This window comes from Besnoitia besnoiti, chromosome VII, assembly GCF_002563875.1.
Source record: "Besnoitia besnoiti strain Bb-Ger1 chromosome VII, whole genome shotgun sequence".
Classification (NCBI taxonomy): Eukaryota; Apicomplexa; class Conoidasida; order Eucoccidiorida; family Sarcocystidae; genus Besnoitia; species Besnoitia besnoiti.
Genome location: NC_042362.1, coordinates 2,676,574 through 2,700,344, shown reverse-complemented (window position 1 = coordinate 2,700,344; position 23,771 = coordinate 2,676,574). Strand labels below are relative to the sequence as shown.

The window sequence follows — 23,771 nt, the reverse complement described above, 5'->3', positions numbered from 1 at the left end:
CGCGATAAACGGGTTTTTGTTTTCGCTGGCATGTGAGTTATGGCTTGTGCCGGCGTTCTCTGTTCTTGTCAACTTGTTTTTCACCTGCGCGGCCTCGCCTTCCCGCGGTTTGACTGCGAGGCACTCTCGCGATTTCAGCCCTCATCCCTGAAGAGTGTGTTTCTTGGGGTGCCTCGCGCTGCCTTCGTTGCCACTTGAATCATACGCGTCTCCTAAACCCTAGAACCTCACCCCCCTTGCGCAGCACAGCCGAAGCAAGATGCGCGTCTTGTTTTCAAGCTCCCTCACTCTGACGGCTCTATACTGACGTCAGAGCTATATTCGGGTCGCGTTCTCCCTCTGTTTTTGCCTTTCGAGTGCGCCTTGCTCGACGGTTCGCCAGCTCAGCAGAACAGACAGCCTCGGGGTTCCTTCTCGCCGTCTGCACTCTCTCTGTGCGCCACGCAGTCGCACGCGTGCGCTGTGAGCGCGGGAAGGTCCCGCGGCCGTCAGCGAAGCTTTGAGGCAACGGATCAGAAAGCACGGGTGTCTTACGTTCACGTCTTTTTGGCACATACACATCGTTTACATCCCTTGAGCACCTATATTTCCCCCAGTCATGCAGATATTCTGTGACACCAAAGCGAAAGCACAGTTCGTCTCTCAATCTCATTGGCCTCTCCCTCCTTCGGTCTTCCTGCCACGCCAGCCTCGCTACGCCGCGAGGCTGCGGAGACGTCCCCCGAGCGCGTCGCAGACAGACGCCAGGAGGCCCCTGACTGAACCTGAATCTCCCTGCGTCCTTCTGTGTCTTCTCCCTATCGCGCAGCCATCGCTCACAGTGTCCGTCTGCACACTTTTCTCGCGTTTCTCTGCATTCGTCGTAGACAGCGGCGTCCCTTGCAGCTCACTGCCTGGATTTCAGCGCAGGCAGCACTTCGTGTGGTGGATCGACTTTGGAGTAGACGGCTTTGATTTCGAGGTACGGGAAAAGGCCTTCCTCGCCTCCCTCCCTGCAGGCAGCGGAGAGCGCGGCAACGTGCGGGAGCTTCAAATTCGATACAGACCGACACGCGCATCCGCCAGGAGAGAATGCACAGAGGCGCCGCACGATGGTGGAAATGTCAAAAATGCATACATCCTGCGAGAGAGGACTACGGAAAGACGCGCATGCACATGAGGGAGAGGCCTCACGCCAGAAACACGCCAAAAATAGCAAAGAGACACGACTCAGAACACAAACGTGCCTGCAACGCGAAATAGGAAAAGGCGGAAGTTCTCCCCTCGCAAAGACGCTGAGCTTCAACCGAAGTGACTGCTGAAAAGCCCCACCCAGGGATCGCTGCAGGCGCGTGGGGATACCCTCACACGCAACGGAAGCTACCCTGGCGAAGATATAACTGAAGACAGATTCGAGGCCGCTCCCTCAGTTGAAGCTCAGGAGCCAGTGTGGAGCATTTCGGCCCCTGGCGCCTCCACATGCGAAAATGTCTCGAGGCCTGCTCGCTGTTTCCATCCTAACGCGCCACGCGTGCATCAGTCAAACGAACCTATCTCTCGCGCGTGTTTCGTGCCTGCGCTGGCAGTCCGCATCCACAAACTTGCGCGTGCATACATGCTTAGATATGCATGATCGTATAGGAATGGTTCTTGGCGTGTAGTATATGTGTTACTATATGTGTATATATGTCTCCATGCGCCTGGCGCAGAGGGAGGGCGCTGAAGTCTCTCTGCGACGCACCGTCCGTAACCGCTCTGTTTGAAGCCGCCGAAAGGCGCAGCGATGTCTGTTTTGTTGTAGCAGTTGATGAACACGTTGCCTGCCTTCAGCCTGCGAGCGCAAAACAAAACAACTAAGTCAAAGCCCAACGGGATTCAGCTTCGGCTCTAGGGAAATCCTGCACATTTGCGCGGATCCTCTCCAACGACATGCCGCACGGATGCACAGCGCATGTGAGGCAAAAGGAACGGAGAGAATTTCGGAGATGAGGATCTTGTGTTGAGAATAAGAGTCTATGCACTGCGACTGCCGGCATGCATCTCTGCTAGAGGCGAACCCCTCCCTCTGCTGGCGGTTTGTGGACTCCCAGCAACACGCGCCCCTACTACCTCGACTGATGCGCGTCCGTGATGCCTCAGCCTGCAGCGAACTGTATCCCAAGCTCGACGGCGAGGGAGATATTCGCCTGATTACGCACGAAGCCAGGAAAACAGGCCTCAGACTCAGGAAGGGACACACGTGCATGCAGGTAGGTATGGGCGAGAGTCCAGCGTGGGGGGGGGGATTCGCCCCCGGAGACCGGCGGAAAACGCGATGGCGTGTGCCGACGAATAGACAGAGAGAGCAAGACAGGCTAAGAAACAGAGTGAGGCGAGTGGCTACTAGGCGCCTTCAGCATGTGTTCGTTGGATACGGCGTTTTCCGCGCGTTTACCTGTTGGCGCAGTGATACGCGAGGCCGATGTCTTTTGTGCAGATGCCTGCGCCGAGTCCATAGTGCGATTCGTTCGCGCGATCCACCTGAAGAGGAACCCGAATCCATTCACGCAGAAATTCACGACACAAAGACAGCGGTTTTGCAGTCAAATTCGCACGTATGCAGGTAAATGCACGGCATTTGCGTATATGCAGCACGGACATGCTGCAGGCATGCATGCGTTCGGGTGTGCGTGCATGCGCGGAGACAGAGCAGGGCAGAGACGTCTGCCTGCGAGGTTGAAAGAAAAATTGTTGGGCTCCCGCAGCATCGAAGGAAGGCACAGGTCCCCCAAGCGCAGATATCGAGGGCCTGCCCTTACCGCCTCGTCAGCAGTTCGGAATTTGAGAAGGCAAATCACAGGGCCGAAGATCTCTTCCTTCGCGATGGTCATGTCGTCTGTCACGTCTGCGAAGATCGTCGGCATCACCCAGAAACCTCTGCATGACGCGCACACAAGACGCGAAAACACACAGAGGCGTGGCGCGCCTGAACCCATGCGAAGGCCACATTCGCAGCGTCCTGAGCCGTGGACACATTCAAGGAGATGCACCTGCCTACACGCGCATATCAACAGACCTACATACATACATACATACACACATATATATTTGTGTGAAGATATCGATAGGAGGTGCAGGGACCCGGTCCTTGGGCTTCGCGGAGCGAGTAGGTCGGCTGCTTCAGCGGAAGAAGCTTCGCAGACGCGCACCGTGTTCTGTAACCCGCGCGCTTTGCGTAAGTCTTACTTTCCGTCCTTCTTGGTGCCCCCCGCCGCGACGGTCGCGCCCTCCGAGATGCCCTGGTGGATGTATTTCATCACACGCTCGAACTGGATTTTGTCCACGAGAGGGCCCTGCGTGCAGCCTCGATCTTGTGGGCACAGCAGATGCAGGTGCTCCCGAACGAAGGTCTTCAGATGCGCCAGGAACTCGTCGTGAACTGACTCCTGAACGAAGACGCGGCTGCTCGCCACGCAGCACTGCCCTGCGCCAAACAAAGCACAGGCCCCTCGACCCGATCTGCAAACGCAGAGTCTCGGAGAAGCGTCCCCGTCCAGACGTCAATATTCGGATTCGTCCCTGAGCAGGGGACTCTCACAAACGAGCGTTCGTAGTGAAAATCAGCACGCGCGTACACGCGAGGGCCTTAAGAGGAGCTGAGCTGGAGCACATTGGCGCTTAAGGAAGACAGGCAGGCAAGTCTGCCCTGCGCGCACGCCCGCCGCAAACCTCAGGGACGTTTATCTATCTATCTACCTATCTATATATATATGTATATATATGTATAGATTTATGTATGTAGATATGTACATATACATGTATATGTATATGTATGTATATGTATGTGTAGATGCAGAAGTGGCGAGAGAGGCGCGCGTGTCTTGGGTGCGCTCGCCTGTCGCGCTGGCGAAGTGAAAAGGCGGCGTGGACTCCTTCCCTTCCCCTTGGCGCCCGTGTGTGAGGACTTCACCCTACCGGAGTTGGGGAAGAGGCCGTTGAAGGCCACCTCCGCAGCGCGATCGAGGTCTGCGTCTGCGCAGACAATCAGCGCGCTTTTTCCTCCAAGTTCGAGCGTCACGCGCTTCAAATGCACGAGCGCGGCGGCCGCGATCTTTCTGCCTGTCAGCGTGCTCCCTGTGAATGAAATTTTGTCAACCTTGGGGTGCGACGCCAGGGCGTCGCCCACCGACGGCCCGAAGCCGCTCAGAATATTCGCCACGCCGGGCGGGAACCCCTGAAAATGCACAAACAGATCCGAGAAACGCGTCAATACACTTACGCATCCAGACGTGTACGTGTGAGGATGTTGATGCCTGCTCCACCCTGAAACCCCAGCCCATAAACTGCGTGGAAATAGGCATATGCACGTGTGTGGAGAATCGACGATACCACTACGGTGTCAGCGTACAGCATACACATAGGAGCACAGAGCTGCAGAGAAGCGTGGGCACATGAATGCCCTTCTGTGATGCGTCGAGACAAAAATGAACCGTCTGCAGAAGAGACACGACACTCAGGGCCTGCCTACACGCATGCGCCCACAGGGCCTGAGAGTCTCTCGCCTTCACGCAAGCATGCCTCCGCGCGGCGCCTCCATAGCTCGACCCGCGCGGTAAGAAGGATGGAGGCGTCTGCCTGTGCCGGTCAGCGGACGCAGACGCGCAAGTTTTTTCTACTTCTTGTTCGGAAAAAAGAGAACTCTTGCTACGCACCGCAAGCCAGCAGGCGACTCACAGCTTCTTTAATCAGGTGCGCGAGCCTCAGCGCCGAGAGCGGCGTCTTCTCGCTCGTTTTGATGACGACAGTGCACCCGCAAGTCAACGCGGGGGCGAGCTTCAGGACCAAGAGATAAAGCGGGTAGTTCCACGGGACAATCTGCGAGAGAGACAATCAAACGCGCGCGGGGGAAACGTATGCGTGGGCGCCGCGCACGTGTTTCGTATTCTTTGCGCGCATATGCATCGGTGCAGGTGGGCGCGGCGACGCATCTCTGTGCCTCACTGAGTCGACACGCAGGCAGGTACAGGGAGACAGACGTCCGCACATGTGGCGGACGGGGGGGCAACGCGGTCACACAGGGCAGAGGCTATTAGCCGCATGCCCGGAGAGCGACAGCTGCGCGAGAGAGTGAGAGAGACGGATGCCGCCGCGGGGCACCGCACTGAGTCGATACACATCGATAAGAAGAGACAGCCGGATGCCACGTCCCGTGAGCGCGCCGAGGCACCATAGAGACAGTGGGCGAACGAGGCCCTGAACCCGTTGCCGTCGCGCGACAGCCTGTAAAGGTGCTCAAGTTTTACGCGAGCGAGAAGCGCGCAGCACCAGGCACCTGTCGTCACTGTGCCGAGAGCACCTGCACGTCTGTGTGACTTGATGCACGTGCATCTGCTGAGCGATCACGAGTTTGGCGTACTCCTGCGACGACGCCCACAGGCTCCTTTCGTGTGTAGCAGAAGTACTCATCCGGGTTATCGACGGGGATGGTTTTTCCCACAATTTTGTCTGCCCAGCCTGCGTAGTAGTGCAGAATGCGAATCACACCCGCGATGTCGATTTCGCTGCAAGCAGGCACACCGACACAGGCGATCGAAGAAACGTGGAGAGCCCCCCGCCGCAGATCGCAGACGGGGTGTCTACGCAGCCTCTGCACACTGGACAGAACGCTTGCACCGCGTCATATGTCGAAAGCTAAAGCGTCTCCTCTCTTTACACCAAATCGAAGGGCCTTTTAAGGGCCGGGGGGGGCGGGGGGGGGGGGGGGGGGGGGCACACATTTTTGCAGATGCATATGTATAGAGAAGAGACCGTCGCGGCTTACTGGATGCTGCTGATGGGTTTCCCAGAGTCCAGCGACTCGATCAAAGCCAGTTCGTCCGCGTGCTTCTCCACGAGACTCGCGAGTTTGTGGAGCAACAGCGCGCGGGTCGAGGCACTCGTGGACAGGGACCACGAAGGGAAGGCCTTGGCCGCCGCTTCCACAGCTTTATCTACATCCTCTTTGCTGGGGAAGAAATTCAACGGATTCCAGCGCACACACCAGAGTTCTCACACGCATGCGAAGCCCGCATCCAAAAGCGCGGGCATATATACGTATATATATGTATTGGTGTATGTGCGCACATCTGTATATATGTATATATATGTGCATGTATGTACGTGTGTGCTTTCGGAGAGTTACAGACGCGTGTGAACGCGACACAGAGCAGAGCGGGGAGAGCGAAGGATGCTCACGAAGACGCCGCGTTGCTGGTCTGAGGGTTTTACCTTTCAGGGCACAGTCACGGGCGGCAGACGCGTGCGAGCCCTTCATCGTCGAGCTGCCACAGCCCATTCATACGCATGCATGCATATATATAAATATATATATGTGTACATGTATGGCCTTAGCATGTGTCTCAGGTTTTTCCGCGGTTTCTGAGCTTCTCGCACGTGTCTTTTGGTTCACGGATGTCAGAGAGGGCACATTGCATCCGAGTCCCTCTCACAGAGAGAACATAGATGCGGATGCGGATGTGTGCCGGAGACTCCTCGGGTCTCACGTTCACGCGCGTGCGCTTCTCACCTCGCTTCCTGCACCTTGCAGATGACCTCTTCGGTCGCGGGGTTCACGTCCTCGAAGTAGCTGCCGCTTGTCGCCTCAACGAACTTGCCGTTGATGAACAGCCGAGTCTCGATGTCCTCAGGCTTCAGAGTCACCACTGAGACAAGAACCAGTTCGGCGGCGTGACACAGGGAGACACGGAGTGGGCGCGTGAGTTCTCTGCGCGGTGCTGTGACTCTAGACACATGTTTGTTTTCGCCCCTCCCCCAACTAGGACAAAGCGCAACACGGCAAAAGAAGCGACAGGGCTCAAACACACACGCTGCACTCTTGGAGCGCACACAGCTCTCTCAGCCTGCTTGCACACGCAGGCAGCCAGGCCGTTTGAGGAAGAGGGGAGGCAGAGCCGCTGACTGGCAAAATGTCGCGGCGGCTGACGTGGCTGAGCAACTCCGAAGTTTGAGACGAAGGCGTGGAGCAGATGCGCCCGCGCAGGTTGCAATGGCGAGGCGCGGAGCTGCGAAGCAAATGTAGAGGCTGTTTCTCACTTGTTCTTTTGAGAAAGGAAGCAGTCGGTTTCAACTGCGGACCCGGGGCGCGGTAGGGGTCGTCGTGGACGCGAGCACAGGCAGGGGAGACAGCCCAGCGCAAAGGCGTGTGTCGAGATGGAAGGGCGTTCCTTCCTCTGAAAAACAGCTTTTTGGCAAAGGTTGAGTGTCAGAGACTTCAGGGGCGCTTCAAGTGCGAAAAGAAAGGGGGAAGGTAGCAGACGCGCCAAGACAAGCGGCTGTCTCCGGCTCGTTACGGCCACGCCTGGAGCACGCGAGGGGCGAGGAGAAATTCGGAGCACGAAAGGAAGAAAAGAGAATAAATGCAGAATCGAAACCGTCGTCTCGCGCTCTCTGTCTCGTGGTCGAGAGGTTTTCGAGTAGGCTACTTGAGAAAAAAAGCGGAACGCGCTGTCGCCAGTACCTTCGAAAAAGGCGCTGCGTGTCAGTCCGGGTCAGTCCGGTGGCGAGCCGCCCGTCAACACGTGTCAGGCAACTTTGGGGATGTGTGTGGCAGTCCCGCTGCATTTGAAGGAAAAAAACGAAAAGAACGCCGCCAATGACTCTCCAGCGAGTGAGCTCGTTCATGTATATACCTGTATACAGGTGTCTGCGCGTAAGCCACGCGGGCGCGTTGTACGCGTTGCATACATGAACGCGGAGAGTCATACGGTGACAGGGTAGCGGAGTCAGACCGATGTTCCTTCCTGGCAACTCTGCATCGCCACGTATACCCTTCTCAGTCGCTTCGGGTATATCGGTAAGCGTAGACGTGCTTTCCCTGTATCGATGCGTCGAACCGAGCCTCAAGCCGCTAGGCAGCAGGCACGCCAGATCTCTCCATTTGGCGCCCCTTCTCCACAACTCCGCGTCCCTCTTCGTGTGGAGCTCCACGAGATCCCGATATGTCTCTTGGCGCCAGCTGCCTTCTTTCTCGGTGTGTCGGCTGCTCCAGGATAAGGTCTAGAGGCTCCGCAGCTCAACCATGCGATGCACAGCCAGGGACCAAAATAGAGTGAACCTCACTCGCAGTGTGCGTCAAGTTAACGTAGATCGCGATGTGGTACGAACGTTTCTAGACTAGCATTGACTCGAGTGAGGTCACACTGCGAAAGCAGGCGTGTCCACTCTTAGATCGGTTCCTCTTCTATCGCCGAGTTACTCGACAGAGGTAAACAAAGTACCCGCCCTTTCCCTTCTAGTCGGGCGGCAGCAGCAAGGCTGCCGCTCCTATCGAGTTGTGCGCGACAGTGCACGGGTACGGGAGTCCGGATGCATCATTAGCTGCAGTTTCAATACACATGAAGGGTTAAGAGTGGGATACGGGTTATTCTAAATAGCAAGCGGTCATCGGAGAAGCGAAGCCACGCGAGGACCTAGATGTCCGCACGCACCCGACGTCAACAAGTGGGGGGGTGGCAGATACTGCTGGGCACGCTCTCGACTACAACGTCCCCTGAGCAAGCTCGCTCCGACATGGAAAGGACGCGCGACAGAGTTCCCTCGCAATGTCGAGACGAATCTTGCAGGACGATACAACCTAGCTTCCTCGGGAGCTACTCCAGCCGACGCGCAACAACAGGTCGCGTGCGCGGGCCCCGCAAGCATAAACTTTAAAACTTCTCAGTGGATGAAGCAGGTCCAGCTCTTCGTTACCCGTACTTACATCCGCGCACAGAGTAATCAGGCGATGACAATTTGGTTTCAGAGGGTTCGGGCGCACAGAAAACTACTGCGTGCGGCTCTCTTTCCTGTGTGGTGGCGCGCTGGTCGCGCTCAGCTCTAAGGTACGGCAAAACGTTTTGTCGTTTCTCCTCGCCTCACCCCGAGCAAGAAAAATTCGGCTGCAACCGCAGCATTTAGACGAGAGACTCGAGTTCCGCCTTTGTCGCCGGCGCAAACCACGGATCCGCGACTGACGCCATCGCACGGCTTCCGGCGTCCGCACGGTGACGAAAGCAGATACGGATTCGGCCGCGTGATGTTCGCACAGAGACTAGGTTTCTGACGAATGACTACAGATCGCGGGCGACGCCTGCAGAATCCTCTCGCGTCGTCCTTTTTTCCATTGGATTCTCGCGCTCGCGTGTCAGCACGAGAAGTGTGCACCTTGTTTCTCGGGAAGAGACGCGCGGCGAGAAAGTCGAACGCACGCCCGTCGTGGAGTGGAGACGCGGTGCGTTTTCCTCTCCCTGTCACTCGTTGCGAGCAGTCTCTGCGTAGCACGCCCCTTTCCAGCAGCAGGGTGCGACGAAGGAGTGCGTGGCGGTGGGGTGGGTTGGAGCGTGGAAGCTTTGCTGCTGCTGAGGCCCGCAGCAGCGCGCGACTGCGCCGGACGCAGACACGAGGCGTGCGCGGGAGGGACCCTGGGTTTTGACGACGGAGAGAGACGCAACGCAGAGGCACCTCTGCGCCCCGTGGCGACGGAAGCTTCTCTCTCTCCGGTTGCTGCTGCTCGTGCCGGCCAAGTTGCGGCTCTCGTCAAAGAGTCGGTGCGCGCGAGGCGCGAGGGTGGCGGGGGTGGACGTTGGGGTGGCTTGTGGGGGCCGCCAGGGCGTCGCAAGGCATCCTTTTGCTTTTCGAGACGAGACTCCAATTTCGTTTTTTCTGCTTGAGGTTTTTTCGTGTGCAAAAACTGGCGTGGGTGTCTTCCCGAGTTCGTCGCGGGGCTGCAGCAACGCTTTCGGTGCTCTGATCACACCTGCGGCCGTGGGCAACGAAACACCTTCTCTGCACAGCAACCCAGGAGGCTGGCACTTTCGGCGCCGCTCCTGTTTTTTCTCTTCGACTCTCTTGAACAACTCGATGTAAGCGAGGGCGTCTTCTCTTAGCGACTAGAAACGCGACTTGCCCTTCACTCCTGCTGCGTGGTAATCGTGACCTGTGTACACGTACAGTGGCGCGCGCCGGCCACTTTTTCGTACGCGGAGCCACAACCCGAGATCCGTGCGTAGCCTGCCTCACTTTTTTTCGGCCGTCAACTTTGCCATACGTAGGTAGAGTATGAGAAGATTCTCCGTGTTCCGGGCGGAGGGCTCTTCGGCGGTGCTCGGGCACCACGCCTCTTCTACCCCCAGCCGCACATTTCGCGTATCTACTCGCGCCCCCCGGTTGTTTTCGCTCTGTGTCGAGCCACTTACCGCCGTCGTCCTGCCCGCGTGTTCCACGGATGTGCATTTCAGACTGCGCCTTTGTGTGTACAGGCTCGCTCTGTCGCCACCATGAAGCTCGCGCGCAGTGTGGTCGGTCTCCCCGTGGCGGGACTAGTCCTCGCCGTGGTCCTGTTCGCTTCGGGTCCTCAACACGCCATCGCTGGCGAAAGCGACATGGCCAAGGTCATGAACATTGCGAAGAATGAGATGGCGTCAACCTTCTTCGCCGTCCCAGTTGAACTCGCCTGGAAAGATATCTGGGAGGAGATTTTCCACAAGTCCGGCGGCCGAATGTGGGACCGCCTCTTTTTCTGGGTAAGCGTCGTACGTGCCTCGGGCTTCTCAGAAGCGACGCAGCTGCGGCGGCGGAGACTGAAGCGCAGCGCTCAAGCACGACTGCTGGAGGCGCATACATGCTTCTTCCGCGGTGTCCCTGCGTGTATGCATGGCTGGCGGTCTGCAGCAGTCCCTCAATGTCGATTTTCTGCATTCGCGAAAGCAGCCGTGTGTCCTGTTGCACACACCTGCGTGGGTGTGCACGCGCGTGCCTCTTGCTTCGTCTCCGCTTGGCTGTCGGTCTCTCGGCTTTTTTCAACTGCGTGCTGGTCTTCGTCTGCGTGTTCGCAGGCCAGTGGTATTTTGAAGTACGGTGACGCACGCCGGGTGACGACGGCGATCATGTGGGAGCTGCAGCACTTTTTGTATGGCGACGAGCCCCTGAACACGGAAGCCTGGAAGAAGCTGAGCCACAACTACGAGAAGGCGCTGCGTGAGTGGTGGATGGCGTACCCCGAGAACCCGTGGAACGGCCTCTCTGCGGGCGTGTGGAAGGCACTCGTCAAGGTCTACACTGAGGACTTGGAGCCCGCGCTGCGCGGCAGCCCCCAGCTGAAGCTTCTGGAGGACGTCATTTTCGACCCGAGCCTCAAGGTCATCCGCACGTGGACCGATGAAACACACGTGGATATCATGACGGGCAAGATGTCGGATATACCCAAGCATCTGGCGTCTCTTGCCAGGGAAACTAGAGCCCTGCGGGGTGCGGCTGCGGCGAGCAACTAAGCGCCGAAGAAATGGACCCGCCTGGAAGCAGCTGTGCGAGGAGTGCGCTGGGCGAGTGAGGAGGAAGCAGCGCGCGCCAGGTGGAGGTCTGGCGCATCCAGTTTATTTACACGTTGGCTCATCTACATTTCTCAGTAAGTTCCAAGGGGTGTTGGTCTCGTCGTCGGTCAATTTGTGTCTTCTTGCTGCACGCTCTCTGGGTAACACTGTCGCGCGAGTCGTTGGCGCGGAGTCTTCTTGCGAGGGGGAGGCGTGCGGCGGCGGAGGACCGACCCCGTGCGTGCGACGGCCTCCTCGTCAATAGAAACCGAGAGCGGGGAACAGGACGAGTGTGTAGGGTTTGTGGTCTGCGCCAAAGAGGTGCGATCTGTGTCAATGTCGCCGGTCGGTACAGATCGGTGGTGTGTGCGCGTGCGTGGAGAATCATCATCGTGGCGTGTGTGACGTGGAAAGACGCGTCATGTTTTTGCGTGGCCCCAGGCTTCAGGAGCATCATTTCACCCAGGAGGGTCGTTTTACACATCGCTGTGTCGGTTTTCCTGAAGTGGGGAGTGGATTCATGATCATGGGGTCAGAGAGGCACCCTGTGGCTCGTCCGCGTGTGCGAGCTGACAGAGGTCAGAAAGGGCACCTGTCGTAGTCGGCAGGACCGCCCCGGAGATCTCGGGAAGGGAGACTGGCACGTGGAGGTTGTGCGCCTCTCGTCGGGGCTCTGTCCTTCGGTGAGAGGATCTGCGCAGTCTCCATATGTGTGAGGCGGCCAGATGCGAAGGCCTTTTCAGCCTCTCCGCTGTGGAGGGTAAGGCCGAGCGGAGAGTGAAAAGACGGCAGCAAGAGCAAGGGGCGAACCACGCGTGGAGCAACGAGCGGCCGTCAGGTGTCTGGATTCCACGTGTTAAGTGTGTGGCCTGGACTGCAAATGTGGTCTATGCCCCCCCCCCCGCCCCCCCCCCCCCCCCCCCTTCCTCCTCCTCGGTTGTTCGCCCTGTTGGAGTCGTGTGACGCTCCTTTTTTGTCTCGTGCATCGAGTGAAGTCCGCAGGCGAATGCCCTTGGATGTGAGCGAGAGCGAGATGGCCTCTTTGCATCCTCTCCTCTTTTTGGTCTCTGTGGCGGGCTGTAGCTCGATAGGCGCAAGCGCGTCTGCCCAGGTCCATGCCCGTGTCGGCCGTTTCGGGACAAGGACAGTGCATGTGTTTGTGTCGGCGCAGACTCAGAACAGCGATGTAGGCAAATCCCTGCTGAGTCGGGTCGAGCAAGCGGCAGCAGGCCTTGTTTTATGTGGAGATGTGTGCGGATTCTGTCCCCACCGTGGGAAGAACTGGAAGAGAGATATGCGGTCGTGCGAGGGGAGTGAACCTGCTGCCCGCGGACATCGCGGCGGTCTCTCAGACAGGCCCATCTGCCCAGTCGTCCGTTCTCTTGTCTCAGCAGAGCTCCGAATGGTTGCCCTTGTCTACGTTTTTGTCCACGTGTACAAAAGTATGAAGTGTATATGTACGAAGGACCGTTGGGAGGACGTGTGTCCGTTCCTCTTCCCCTTTCATTACCTTGTCCAGGAGGTCCCTCCGCCTTGCGCAGACGTGTGCAGTAGTCTGGCTACAAAGCAGTCCTTCATCACGCACTAAGACCAATGTAGCTCCGCAAACGTACGCTGAAGAGAGCGGCAGGCAACTCTCCGGCTCCAGTGCAGCGCCGCCCGTCGTAGGAGAAAGGTGTTGCCTCACGTCCCTTGATAAAGCCAGACAGATGCAGCGCAGTTTACTGTCGCAGGGCTGCCGAAGAAAGTGTTTGAGATGGAACCGCCGTGGGCGTCGTCAGAGGAGTCCACAACGCTATATACAATTGACTTCGATTACCCGGTACGCACCCGCTGGGCTAGGCTCGAAGTGACTGGTCTAGATACATAAAACCCTGTCGTACGCTAGCGCTGCAGAAAGCGGGCGACAGCAGTGACCCATTCATCAGGGCTTCAAGGTACAGTGCACTGCGCAAGATGATCAATATATACTTAATGTATGCAGTCGGGAGCGTAGTCGAGGTTCTCGGCGTGAACAGTCTGTTAGATGTCGAGCGAGGACGGTTGTGATCGCGTCATCGGCTTTACCCTCTTCTTAAAAGATGGAACAGCGCTGTCTATGGCCCCGAAAACGTGGGATCCTCTCAGGCGTTGGGTCAGCGTCAAAGTGAATGGCCAGTATTCGGGCGTGCGCGTCTGGGTGTTTAAATAACCACACGAGGGCAAAGAGACTTCCTCAACAGGCCACGCAGGGCACATCTACCTACCTGCATATCTACCTATCCATATATATATACATATATATGTATATGCAGGTAGGCTGTGCTTAATCGACGGCTTCTCCACGGGAACGCAGGACGGCGCTTGTATCAGTAGTTTCTCGCGCGGCTTTCTTTGGGCGGTACAGACTGTGAACTGCGAATGCCGCCCCTCTGCTCAAGGCAGCGGCGCAGCAAGGGAAGGAAGGATCGGTTGTGACGGCTAAAAGTTTGTAGGTATACACGACAAAGAAGATTCATACACATAAACGAGGGGTGGCGCGTGAGCCGCTTAGCCGTTTCTCGCGACCTGAGGCTTGTATTTTCCCATGCGGCTGCGGTGCGTGAAGGCCTGGCGCCAGCACGGATGGCGGGGGTACTGTTTGCCGTAGAGAAACGGATAGAGGTGCTTGGGAATGCCTCTGCTGCGCGGCACCGGAACGCTCAGCGCCTGCTTGTGGCGCGGATTTGCGTTGCAGTCAACCCCGAGAATCGGCACATGCCACTTGCGGACCACGTATCTACAGCTGCTGCACAGGAGACTCAGCGTTCCTCTGTGCCACATGAGGCGCGGAGAAGAGAGCTGAAGGAAGCCAGGCGCGGGCCAAGACGCCTGCGGCGAATCCGCCGGCTGGGCATCAGACGGCGGCGACGCGCGTGGCACGGCCGACCTCGGCGGGCTTGCTGTGCGCGCGGAAGGCATCTGCATACAGGCTTCTCTTTGAGGTTCCTCTGGCTTCATCAAGGCGGAGGGCGCCGCGCGCCGACCGCTCGAGCCAGTCTGCTCAGCAGACGGCAGCGGGAGGAACTCTCTGGTGCCGAGAGCGCCCGTGCGGAACTGACTGGAGCGGAGAGACGTGGCGAAGAGAGAGGCGGCCAAACCGCGAAAGTCCGGGAAAAAGAGACTCTGCGGGCAGCCTGGCATACTTGTGAATGGGAGAGGAAAGAAAGAAATGAATCCACGAGGGAAGACCGCCAGCGACGGCAGAAGAAGCGAAAGACACGAGAAGCGCGGAACGCGCAGCGAGACGAGGCCGCGCGCCAGAGCAAGCGCAGATCAAGCAAGCGAGCAACAACTGGATACGGACACGGTTTCTGGCAACTGGAGGAAACCATAAAAAAGCATATCAGGGAAGGAGAAAGAAGAACTCAAGGCGAAACAAGATCAGCACGGGAAACGACGAAAAAGGGCGGTCGAGAAGGCGCGCGAGCGTGAGGATGCAGGCGGAAGACGAAGGAGACGGTGAAGGCGATGCTCTTTCCCCATGCTAACTCGTCTTCAAGGATCGAGAAAAAGAGTGGAGACAAGTCTCGAAGACGGGAGGAAACGGGGACAGAAAACTCAGCATAGCGAAGCCACAATATCACAGCTCAAGCGCATGTAACGGCGCAGAAGTGGTTCGGTCTTCATCTTCTCTCTTCTTTTGATCCCGCAAACCAGAAACACACTTTTCTACATCCTTTTTTATGGACGTTTCGAAAAAAAAGTTTCAATTCACAGTGACCCCGGCTTTGCGCATTGGTTAAAAACGTCCATCTTCGTATCGAGGAGGCACGAGAGCGGATGGTGACCCCGAAGGGCAGCGCGAGAATCTCCCTGTAAGGTTGTCTGTGGTCGCCCCTTCACCATAGGAGAAGACAATGGAAAGAAAATGTGTGGAACAGGGCAGAGCCATGCTTGGTCATGAACTGCATGAAATGCGTAGTGCTTGTGGAGGGTCGTTCAATGCATGCGCGCCGTCGCCATCGCGACGACCGCACGTAGTGGCGTCTGCCTTCGGGAGCCTTTGACAGACTCAGTACCTGGCATAAGGATTCTGTCGTGGTATTAGCCGTGCAGTCATGCGTAAAGTCTTCACAGCAAAGTCACTGGCTGTATACGTACAGCTACGGAGGACTGCAGTCAGAATACGAATTTGTACCGGTGTATGCGGATAATGCAGAGGCCACACATACATGATGATGCACACACGTGGTTTCTACGGATACTCAATACAGAACACCAGACGATAGGGTCGAGATTGAGCTTGAAGGTGCTTCTGTGATTTGCGGCTATCGTGCGCAAGCACGTTTCAATCGCGCTAGGCTGCTTCATCCCCGCGCCCTACTGCCCTTTGACGGGGGGGGGGGAGGGGGGGAAAACATCTCTACTCTGCTCTGTAAGCTAACTTTTGGAGAACATCTCCGTCAGCAACTGTAAGTCAGCCGCTCTGCTGTAACTTTGAGATCATGCTAACGGCGAGAAGGGAAGTGTGTTTCAAAGAAAAGGGATGGCCATCTGGATCCTCATATTCAAAGATAATTCTATTTAAGAAAGTTTTAGATAAACGACATGTGAAGAGTGACTGCACCACGAGAGCGCCTACTCTCTTCGGAGGCGCCCCACGGATACTGGAAAGGCGTGCCGCGTCATGCTCCAATAACGCGTACTACTGCGGATTCCGTTGGAGAGTTGACCTGCCTAACAAGACTTCTACCAGATTGGATAGGGCATCCATGTTGTTCTTCACGTGAACTCTACGGGAACTGAGGGCCTGAAGATCGAGACAGTCGTGAACGAGCTGGAACGACAAGGAAGCTCCGAGTGTGTTGCAGCTGGGCCCACAGTTTGCCAAAAGGGAGAACCCGGTAAGCCGGCATTCTATGAACACTCGCCAGAAAGACCCACACGGGACCTTTGAAACGGGATCCAGGTGAGTAGACTGCGTGTTCTGTGGGAGGTGTTGACGGAAACAGGCGGCAGTGAAGCAGAAATCTGCTGCTGACTGTGGAGGTTTCTCTTGACTTCAAACGGCAAACAAAGCCTCACGGCAGAAACCACATACAGGCCCCGTCAGCAGAAAGCCTTGCCAACCAATCAAGCGAACTGGAAGACGCACGGGGAGCTGCAAAGATCTGTCAAACGTACCTGCTTGCTGTACCGAGGTGGGTGATATCGGTTGCTCGCACAGAAGTTTTTTGATTTGCGAACCTAAGGTCAAGCTTTTTTGCATCAGTGTCCACCGCATCTTTCCGGGAGGGACGTTAACCTCGTTTGCTCACATCCATCGGGCAAATCTCCGGCAGGCCGATGGTGTGGGTGGACAACGGAGTTAAATTAAACTGTGCTACAGTAGACGTAAAGAAGAGACAGGCAGTTCTAAGTGTAGGGTGGTTTCTCACTCGGGGTAGACGCATAAACCACTCTGGCCTTGAATCAAAGGTCCTCATAGAATATCCGTTACAACGTGCTTCGTACAAAAAAGTGTCATCCACAGCGCAGTAGATCCATCGTCTACCTCAGAGTGCAAAAAGCCAAGTGAGCCTGCCTCTCCAGAAGCCCTGTCCTTCTTGACGCTGTGTGGGGCAGAGGTCACTTCTGCGGGAAAAAAAGATAGGGTGAAGAGGCAAGGATGCGAAAAACTAACACCCGCGCCTGCCGCCAGATGCTGCTGGCGTCCCTAAATTCTCCCGCACAGAATAGTCAGGCTCTGTCGGGGTGGGATCGTGAGCTTCTTTAAATTGGAAAACCGTGTTTCTCGTTGTTCAGTTGGCTTTTCGAGGTGTGTGCGAAAAAAATGCGAAGCGCGCGCGTGTGGCTTTCACATCCATTTGCCTAACGCTGGCAGCTGCCCAAGACTGTGAAGCCACAAGTGTGCTTATATTGCTACGGCACAAGTTCTTTCATTTTTGAACCAGGGCACGCGCCCGTGTCCTTCTGCCTTTTGCATCTCTTCTGCACCAACATGGGGAGCAGGCTACTTGGTTGCGAACATGAATGCGCTGCTCGTTACAGTTGTTCTACAGGAAAGCTTACTGGTCGGAGCTTCTGGCTCTACTTGTGCCTCGGAGCAGCTTTACTCTGTCGTCTAGAATATGTCAGCAACTTAACTGCGCACGCAGCCCCAGCAGCCCCGCGTATCAGTGGCAATGATACGGCAGTGGAAGCAGCAAATGCCTTGGAAAACCTGTCAGGGGCTCCTACTACAGACGAAGAGGCTCAAGTCGTGGAGAGGGGACCAGAGAACGCCACAGAACACGCCGAGGACTTTTGGCGTTCAGGGGCGTCTCTCGATGGAATTGATGGGGAAACCTCCAGAAAATCAACGGCAGTGTCTTTCGACAGCGAAGCATTGACGGGTCACAAGGGCTTCAAATTGACAAGAACGACACAGACACAGTCAGACGGAGCAAAACGATTCTCTAAAGGAGGCACGAAACCTCTCGAGGCTGGGAAAAAAGAAGAAGGGACTTCGGATGGAGAATACGACGATCCGGATGGACGTTTTGCCAGCGGCGAATGGTTCTGGAGCAAAGGTAGTTATGACCTTATCGAGCTGCGGTCGACTTTTCCGAGCCTTGAAGATCGTTTTCGGAAGTGGCTAGCCAGTCACAGGGCCACGAAGAAATCCACCAACGTGTGCAAGCAAGCGAAGAAAGACGGTCGCATTCCGAGCGCCGCCTACGGGGACTCTCCTCTGAAATCTTTCGGATATCCAGAATTTGATGAAGAGACGGGTTTGACTATCCTGCGGTCTCGCCTGCCTCTCACACCTGTGAGCGGCTTTCTCACCCCTATTCGGGTGGGCGCAGAGGATTATTACATTCAAGGAACGTACGACAAAATCATCGCGTTCCTTGAGTGCTTCGAGGAATATGAAGTGATTGGCTCGACTCTAGCGACCGACGGGCACTGGGTTGAGGACCCGGAGCAAGGACCTCTCTATGTACAGATCCAAAACACACGTGAAGGAGTTCGCTCGCCGATCGCGGGCATTCGTAACGCTCTATTTCGCATCGGGTTTGCGCACCTCGCCAAGGCTCTGCGAATCAACGCAATTTCTCGACGTTTCGTCGGGGTGTCCTACGATGACATTTTGAAGGGTCTCAACGAGGTCAGGCAATTGTCAGAGTTTCTTCCCTCCTCTACGACAGCAGACGTCCTGGCAGCTTGGGAGGACGTCATGGGAACCCAGGATAGAAAGAAGCAACTGGCATCGATCGTTAACGCGGTCACGCAAGCGATCACTCGTGCCCGCTTGGACCCCTCGCACGGCTGGGAAAAAAGCGAAGCTGTTGACCTCTCCGCTCCTCTCACCATGGCACTCACCACATATCCGCGACCTGCACACGGCGTCCGAGCGACGCTGACACTTCCGTCCAACAGAGTCACTTTGGGAGCTATTAGAGACACACTGCCCAAGCTCTTTCAGCAGTCTCTCCTCGGACAAGCGCTACTCGCGGCGGTCAAGCGTTCTAGCGACGCAGTGTGAGAAAGCGTGCACAATCCATACCGCTGCCTCCGAATCGAGGCCCTAGAAATACTTTTGCCGAGACACTGAGGGGTATGTGTGTTCAGCTCAGCCGTATTCAGACTGTGCGTGCTCGAGGGCGGGTACCACGCCGGCGCCAGTGGTACAGTTGCCTCAAGCAGACAGGAAAACCCACAATGGCGTCTGTTGTGTGTTTGCTCGCCCCCAAATGTGTTTTAAGCTCTTGCCACTGAGTTCCGCCGCGAAGATCGTGCTTCTACATTGACATATATCTTTTCGAATAGACGGTACGCTTCAAATAGATCAGTCCGCCGTTCTCCAGCCAACAGCCGTTCCCCTGCAGCGGGCAAAACGTTGGAGGGCCGGGTCTACACCGCTCTTTTTCGTTACTGTCCTTCAACTCGTCAAGCAACGGACATTTCCAAGTATCAGGGACAGGCGGAGGGGCGACTCACGAGCGCTGTTCTGTGGACTGCACCGGGGTGAAGACGTTTCTACCCGGCGTCAAGACAGCCAATAGACCAGACATGCGAAGGTGCCCCGGGATTCCCTTTGCAACACGGTTCACATGCTTGCCTCGTTATACTGCGGGCGGCGAGTCCAGCTCAAACAGTTCATGCGAAGGATCTGAGACTGAAAGTCGGACTATTTTGGGCTTTCCGTCATTTTTAAAAAATGCGAGGCAACACGTGTCCCCGATTGACACGCCGGTAGAGCCTGAAAAAAACACCTTCTAGGTCCCTCCCTTTTCTTGCCTCAATAGGCAGGCTTCCACCGGACTCGTCACATTCTTCATCTAATCGTGTGAGGAGTGCCGAGGCTCTTTTCTGTAGCTTTAGGCCATCGGATTAGCCGGTCTCCGAACATAAAACCCGGTGCAGTGCGGCGCCGTGGACGGGCGCCGCGGGTCGGCTGCACCCTGGGCGGGTTTGCACCCCGGCCGGAGGTGCTACAGTCCCGTTGGGCTCCGGGTACCTTGTGGAGGCCAGGAAGCACAAGATGCAAATTAAACGACAGCAGAGGCACACCACAGTTAGCACCTTTTTGCACAAACACAGTAGACACGACCTTACAGGAAATATGGCTCCAACATCAGAGAAGGCAGCCGCCTGAACCGCTTGCGGACAGCCACCGTCGTCTTCCGCTACAAGCCGTGGTGTCCAGCACCCAGAAAGGACGTTGTGTTTCCTTCGTTCTCGACATTTTTCAGACCGGTCAAGCTGGTCTGCCTTCCGTTGAGGACTAGAGGGAAGCCGGGCGACACGTAGGCTCTCCTTGAGGGAAATCCCAAAAGGAGATTGGATCAGTTGGCTGGAGGCCTGCCTCGGAATTGCGTTCTGTCCGGGGTTTTCCACGGAACGTCAACGTACAAGCCGTTGCCGCGGCTATCCATGCCCAACGCATTTTGCATATTAAGAGTTGCTAGCCTTCCTTGAAAGTCGCCCTAGCGAGGAAACAGTGGGATACCAGAGACTGTCCACGATGGCGGCCACATCCACCTCCGGTTGTGGCGCAAGAGGAGGCGCGTTGGCGTACTGGCCTCACTCTTGCTGTGCTTAGTTGCGGCGGCCTTTCTTCTTTGCCCTGGAAATAGCAACGCTATGGCGGAGAACTCGACGCCAGAATTTAATCCTGAGGGGAGTAGTACATGGGAAACGAACAGGATCCGCAGCGCGACGACAGATGGCGCCAGCGCGACGACAGGTGATGCGAGCGTGACCACAGATGGCGCCAGCACAGCGGGTGTAGTAAATGCCGAGGCTAACGGATCCGGGGTCGCTGGAGAGCCTGAAGAGCATGACGGTCCCGGAGTCTGACTCCTACACCTGAAGGACGCCGGGAATCTGCTGGATATTCTCAAGTCATTGTTTCAGCGCCTTGTCAAGTTTATGACCCACGATCAATCAGCAGAGCCCTCCTGTGAGGCGTGCTTGGCGAAAAAGCGAGAGAAAAGCTTCCCGAGCGTCGCGAAGGGGGAATCGCCTTTGCAGACCTTCGGATCTCCGGAGTTTGAGACCGGCACGGGCTAGACAGTCTTGCACTCTCGCATTGCTGTGACTCCGGTGAACGCGTTCCTCACGCCTGTCCGCGTTGGTGACGAAGAGCACACGGTTCAAGAGTCGCTTGATGAAGTCAAACAACCCTTGACTTTCTTGAGTGCTTTGATCAGTACGAGGTCATCGGGGAGACGCTTGAGGCCGACGGGTACTGGGTAGAGGACCCCAAGAACGGACCGCGGTACCTTCAAGTCCAGAACACGGTAGACGGGACGGAGTCTCCGGTCGGACTCTACCAGGCCTTGGTCCGTACGGGGTTTGTCCACCTGCGCAAGGCCCTACCTTGCGACGATGACACACAGCGTGGGGGCCCCGTCCGCAGAAGAGCTCCAGAAGCTCTTCCGAGACGGCACGAAACATGACGGAGTGTCTTCCGCCTGCGTCGTCCACAGAGGTCGTGAGGCTCGTGGAAGACTCCAAGACCACATCAGACAAGAAAAGAAAACTTTCTACCCTGCTGTCCGCCCTCGAGAGCGCCACCGCGCACTCCCGCTTGGATTACGCGCAGGGCTGGGAGGACGTGGGGACGGTCGGCTGATCTCATCCGGCCCTTCACCTTGACGACTTCCACAACTGCGAAGCCCTCGCACGACGTACGGGCGACCCTGGAGCTGAACATGCATAGGGCCTTCCTCGGAGAGGTAACAAACCACCTGGCCTCGCTGATGCCAGATACCCTCGCCATGTGCGTCGCAGCGGCTTTCCCTGAGGAGCTCAGCACCCCAGAGCCTCAACAGCAGTGAACACCGAAGCGCGGCCACTTTTATATTCCAGCCCGGTAGCACAGCTCGAGAAACACCAACGGGACAGACGTGTCCTGGCGTCTTTTCTTGAAGGCTGGCCGCGGATTTGGCAAACTGGAGTGCCTGCATAGAGTCTGTCCCAGCGGTCTCCACGGCGCCAGCGCCGGAGGCTCCCCCAGGACAGGCGTCCCAGCAGAGATCGCTCTGTCCCTCGAGTTCCTTCCCTTTGGCGAGTAACAGGACGGGGTGTGCAGGGAATTTAGACGCTTTGGTGACGGTTTGAAAGGCGCCGACTAACGGCTGTCTACGCCCTGACGGACTCTGGACTGCCTCGTTCATCAAGACCGATTCTGTCTTGAGCCGTACCCGAGCCCCTTGCAATAGCGCTGAACTGTGTGGCGCACTGCGCCTCGACCAGCGAGCATTCCTGCATTGCAGCGTCGCCTGTAGTACGCTGTGCCTCCATAGTTCGAGCACGACGAAGCACTGGGCCTGTGCTCTACATCTCGGGTAACCAGAGTTTGTTTTTGCACTTTGCACTTCTGTACAGAGTGGAGTTCATATCGGAAGCAGTGACCGATGCGTTCAAGAATGTGTCTGAGGCCGCGACCCCAGTGTCCATGAAACAATTCTTGCTTTCGCGTAAGCCTCAGGCGCCCCTCGCATCTCACTCGAGTCTCCTGTCACATTTTGAGGACGAGTAACGCACGCATCCAAGAGATGGTACATGCCGTCTTTCATGCCCGGCTCTCTTGTTATGTGAGACGTAGCAAAGGCTCTCACATTTTCCAGCGTTAAGACTCCAACCTCGAAGCCAGCCGATGTGGTCGAGTCGCTTCTCCACACTGTCCAGTTAGTCTTTCTTCGCTCTAGCATCTCTCGGACGGAAGGTGAGCGCAGCGGACCCCGTGATTTGCGGCGTTGCTTGCCATGTTCTTCGGCGATGGATGCTGCGCTTGCTGCGTGTGGTAACGCGCTTCCAGCATTGCGGGGCTCCAGGCAGCAGCATGTAGACTGAACCTCTGCGCGAACGGAGTCGGTTTTGCCTCGACAGAGCGCGCAAGCATACGCTTGGAGTTTCAATTCGGTAGCCTCGTGTAGACTGAAGGCCACGCTGTAGCTTTTCAGAGTCTTCGGCGGAGCCGCCGGTTGTCGCAGCAGGCATCTCGTCAGGTATCGCAGATCAGTACCACAGCGCGAACGTACGTAGGCTTACCAGAGTTGGGAATGAAACATTTGTGGATCCCGCAGTAACTAGTGCAATGTGCGGGGCATATAGGGATTTTGTGTTACGTAAGCACCACAACTGTATGCGTAAAATTCGTGTTTTGGCCTAGTTTTAGCTGCCACCTCATAGTCGCGCACACTCGTGTGACCGCGTTCGATGGGCCACGGTTCCAGCCAAGGCCGGAAATGACGGCCCAGCCACGCATGCCGCTTCCGCCACGACGGCATTCATCTCAGCTCACTGTTGCGGAAACTCCGTGCAACTCTTGTGATTCATCACACACTCCACATGAAGCACGTGATGTGGCCCCTTGCGCCTCGTCGGACCCCCCCCCCCCCCCCCCTGCCTTCACGCTCGGGCGCCAGGTTGTTATTTGAGTGGTTTTTGGTTTTTCGCTTCTACACACCTTCTTTGAAAGGTCAAGCAGTCAAAACGGTGCGTGGGTGCGGCGTCGCGCGCCCCATATTTTCAGCGCATGTCGACGAAGCATCCGCTTCTCGTGGCAACGAGGCCGCGGGGCTTCTCTTGGTGCTGCAGTAATGTATTCATTCTGCATATGCAAGCATCACTAACTAGCGCAACACCATGAGTGCGAGGACTCGCTACTGCGGAGGTCCTTGAGGATGGCTCTAACAAGCCAATCTCCTGCGAGTGAATACTCGTGGCGGTGTGCCGGGTCCGACATAGTACGGTCTCTTATTTGTCTCCTCAAGATGGGAAGGCATACAAGACAGCCAGTTCGCTAATTTATTCTTTCTCGGGACTTCATCTGTTGAAACGCTACTCTTCAACTGCTCAGAGTGTTGCCGGCGGCCGGTGTCGATGCTCGGTGCCTGCACCCGGGGCTGCGGGCAACTGCGACTCCACTGGAGCTCGTTTTTCTTGCGTGCATGCAAGGGGGTAAGGGAAACGCACGGAAAAAAGACGATGCAGGCGAACAGAGAACGCATG

At 56.7% G+C, this 23,771-nt stretch overlaps 4 protein-coding genes across 4 annotated transcripts; 3 read left to right on the top strand and 1 right to left on the bottom strand.

Moving 5' to 3' along the window:
* Nucleotides 1-886: 886 nt before the first annotated feature.
* Nucleotides 887-7,578, bottom strand: BESB_079880 (aldehyde dehydrogenase; the record flags this gene model as incomplete). The annotated part of the gene is made up of 11 exons (XM_029366350.1): nt 887-992; nt 1,721-1,810; nt 2,414-2,499; nt 2,778-2,895; nt 3,205-3,442; nt 3,934-4,192; nt 4,693-4,833; nt 5,375-5,519; nt 5,780-5,962; nt 6,524-6,772; nt 7,475-7,578. 11 exons carry the CDS (start codon nt 7,576-7,578, stop codon nt 887-889), a joined length of 1,719 nt encoding a protein of 572 aa, XP_029217781.1.
* A 2,693-nt stretch (nt 7,579-10,271) lies between these two features.
* On the top strand, nt 10,272-11,264 carry BESB_079870 (dense-granule antigen DG32; the record flags this gene model as incomplete). Its single annotated transcript, XM_029366349.1, has 2 exons — nt 10,272-10,517; nt 10,830-11,264. 2 exons carry the CDS (start codon nt 10,272-10,274, stop codon nt 11,262-11,264), a joined length of 681 nt encoding a protein of 226 aa, XP_029217780.1.
* A 2,775-nt stretch (nt 11,265-14,039) lies between these two features.
* Nucleotides 14,040-14,756, top strand: BESB_079860 (uncharacterized protein; the record flags this gene model as incomplete). The annotated part of the gene is made up of 1 exon (XM_029366348.1): nt 14,040-14,756. The coding sequence occupies one exon, from the start codon at nt 14,040-14,042 to the stop codon at nt 14,754-14,756; it is 717 nt and encodes a 238-aa protein (XP_029217779.1).
* A 2,509-nt stretch (nt 14,757-17,265) lies between these two features.
* Nucleotides 17,266-18,792, top strand: BESB_079850 (uncharacterized protein; the record flags this gene model as incomplete). The annotated part of the gene is made up of 1 exon (XM_029366347.1): nt 17,266-18,792. One exon carries the CDS (start codon nt 17,266-17,268, stop codon nt 18,790-18,792), a length of 1,527 nt encoding a protein of 508 aa, XP_029217778.1.
* Nucleotides 18,793-23,771: the final 4,979 nt, after the last annotated feature.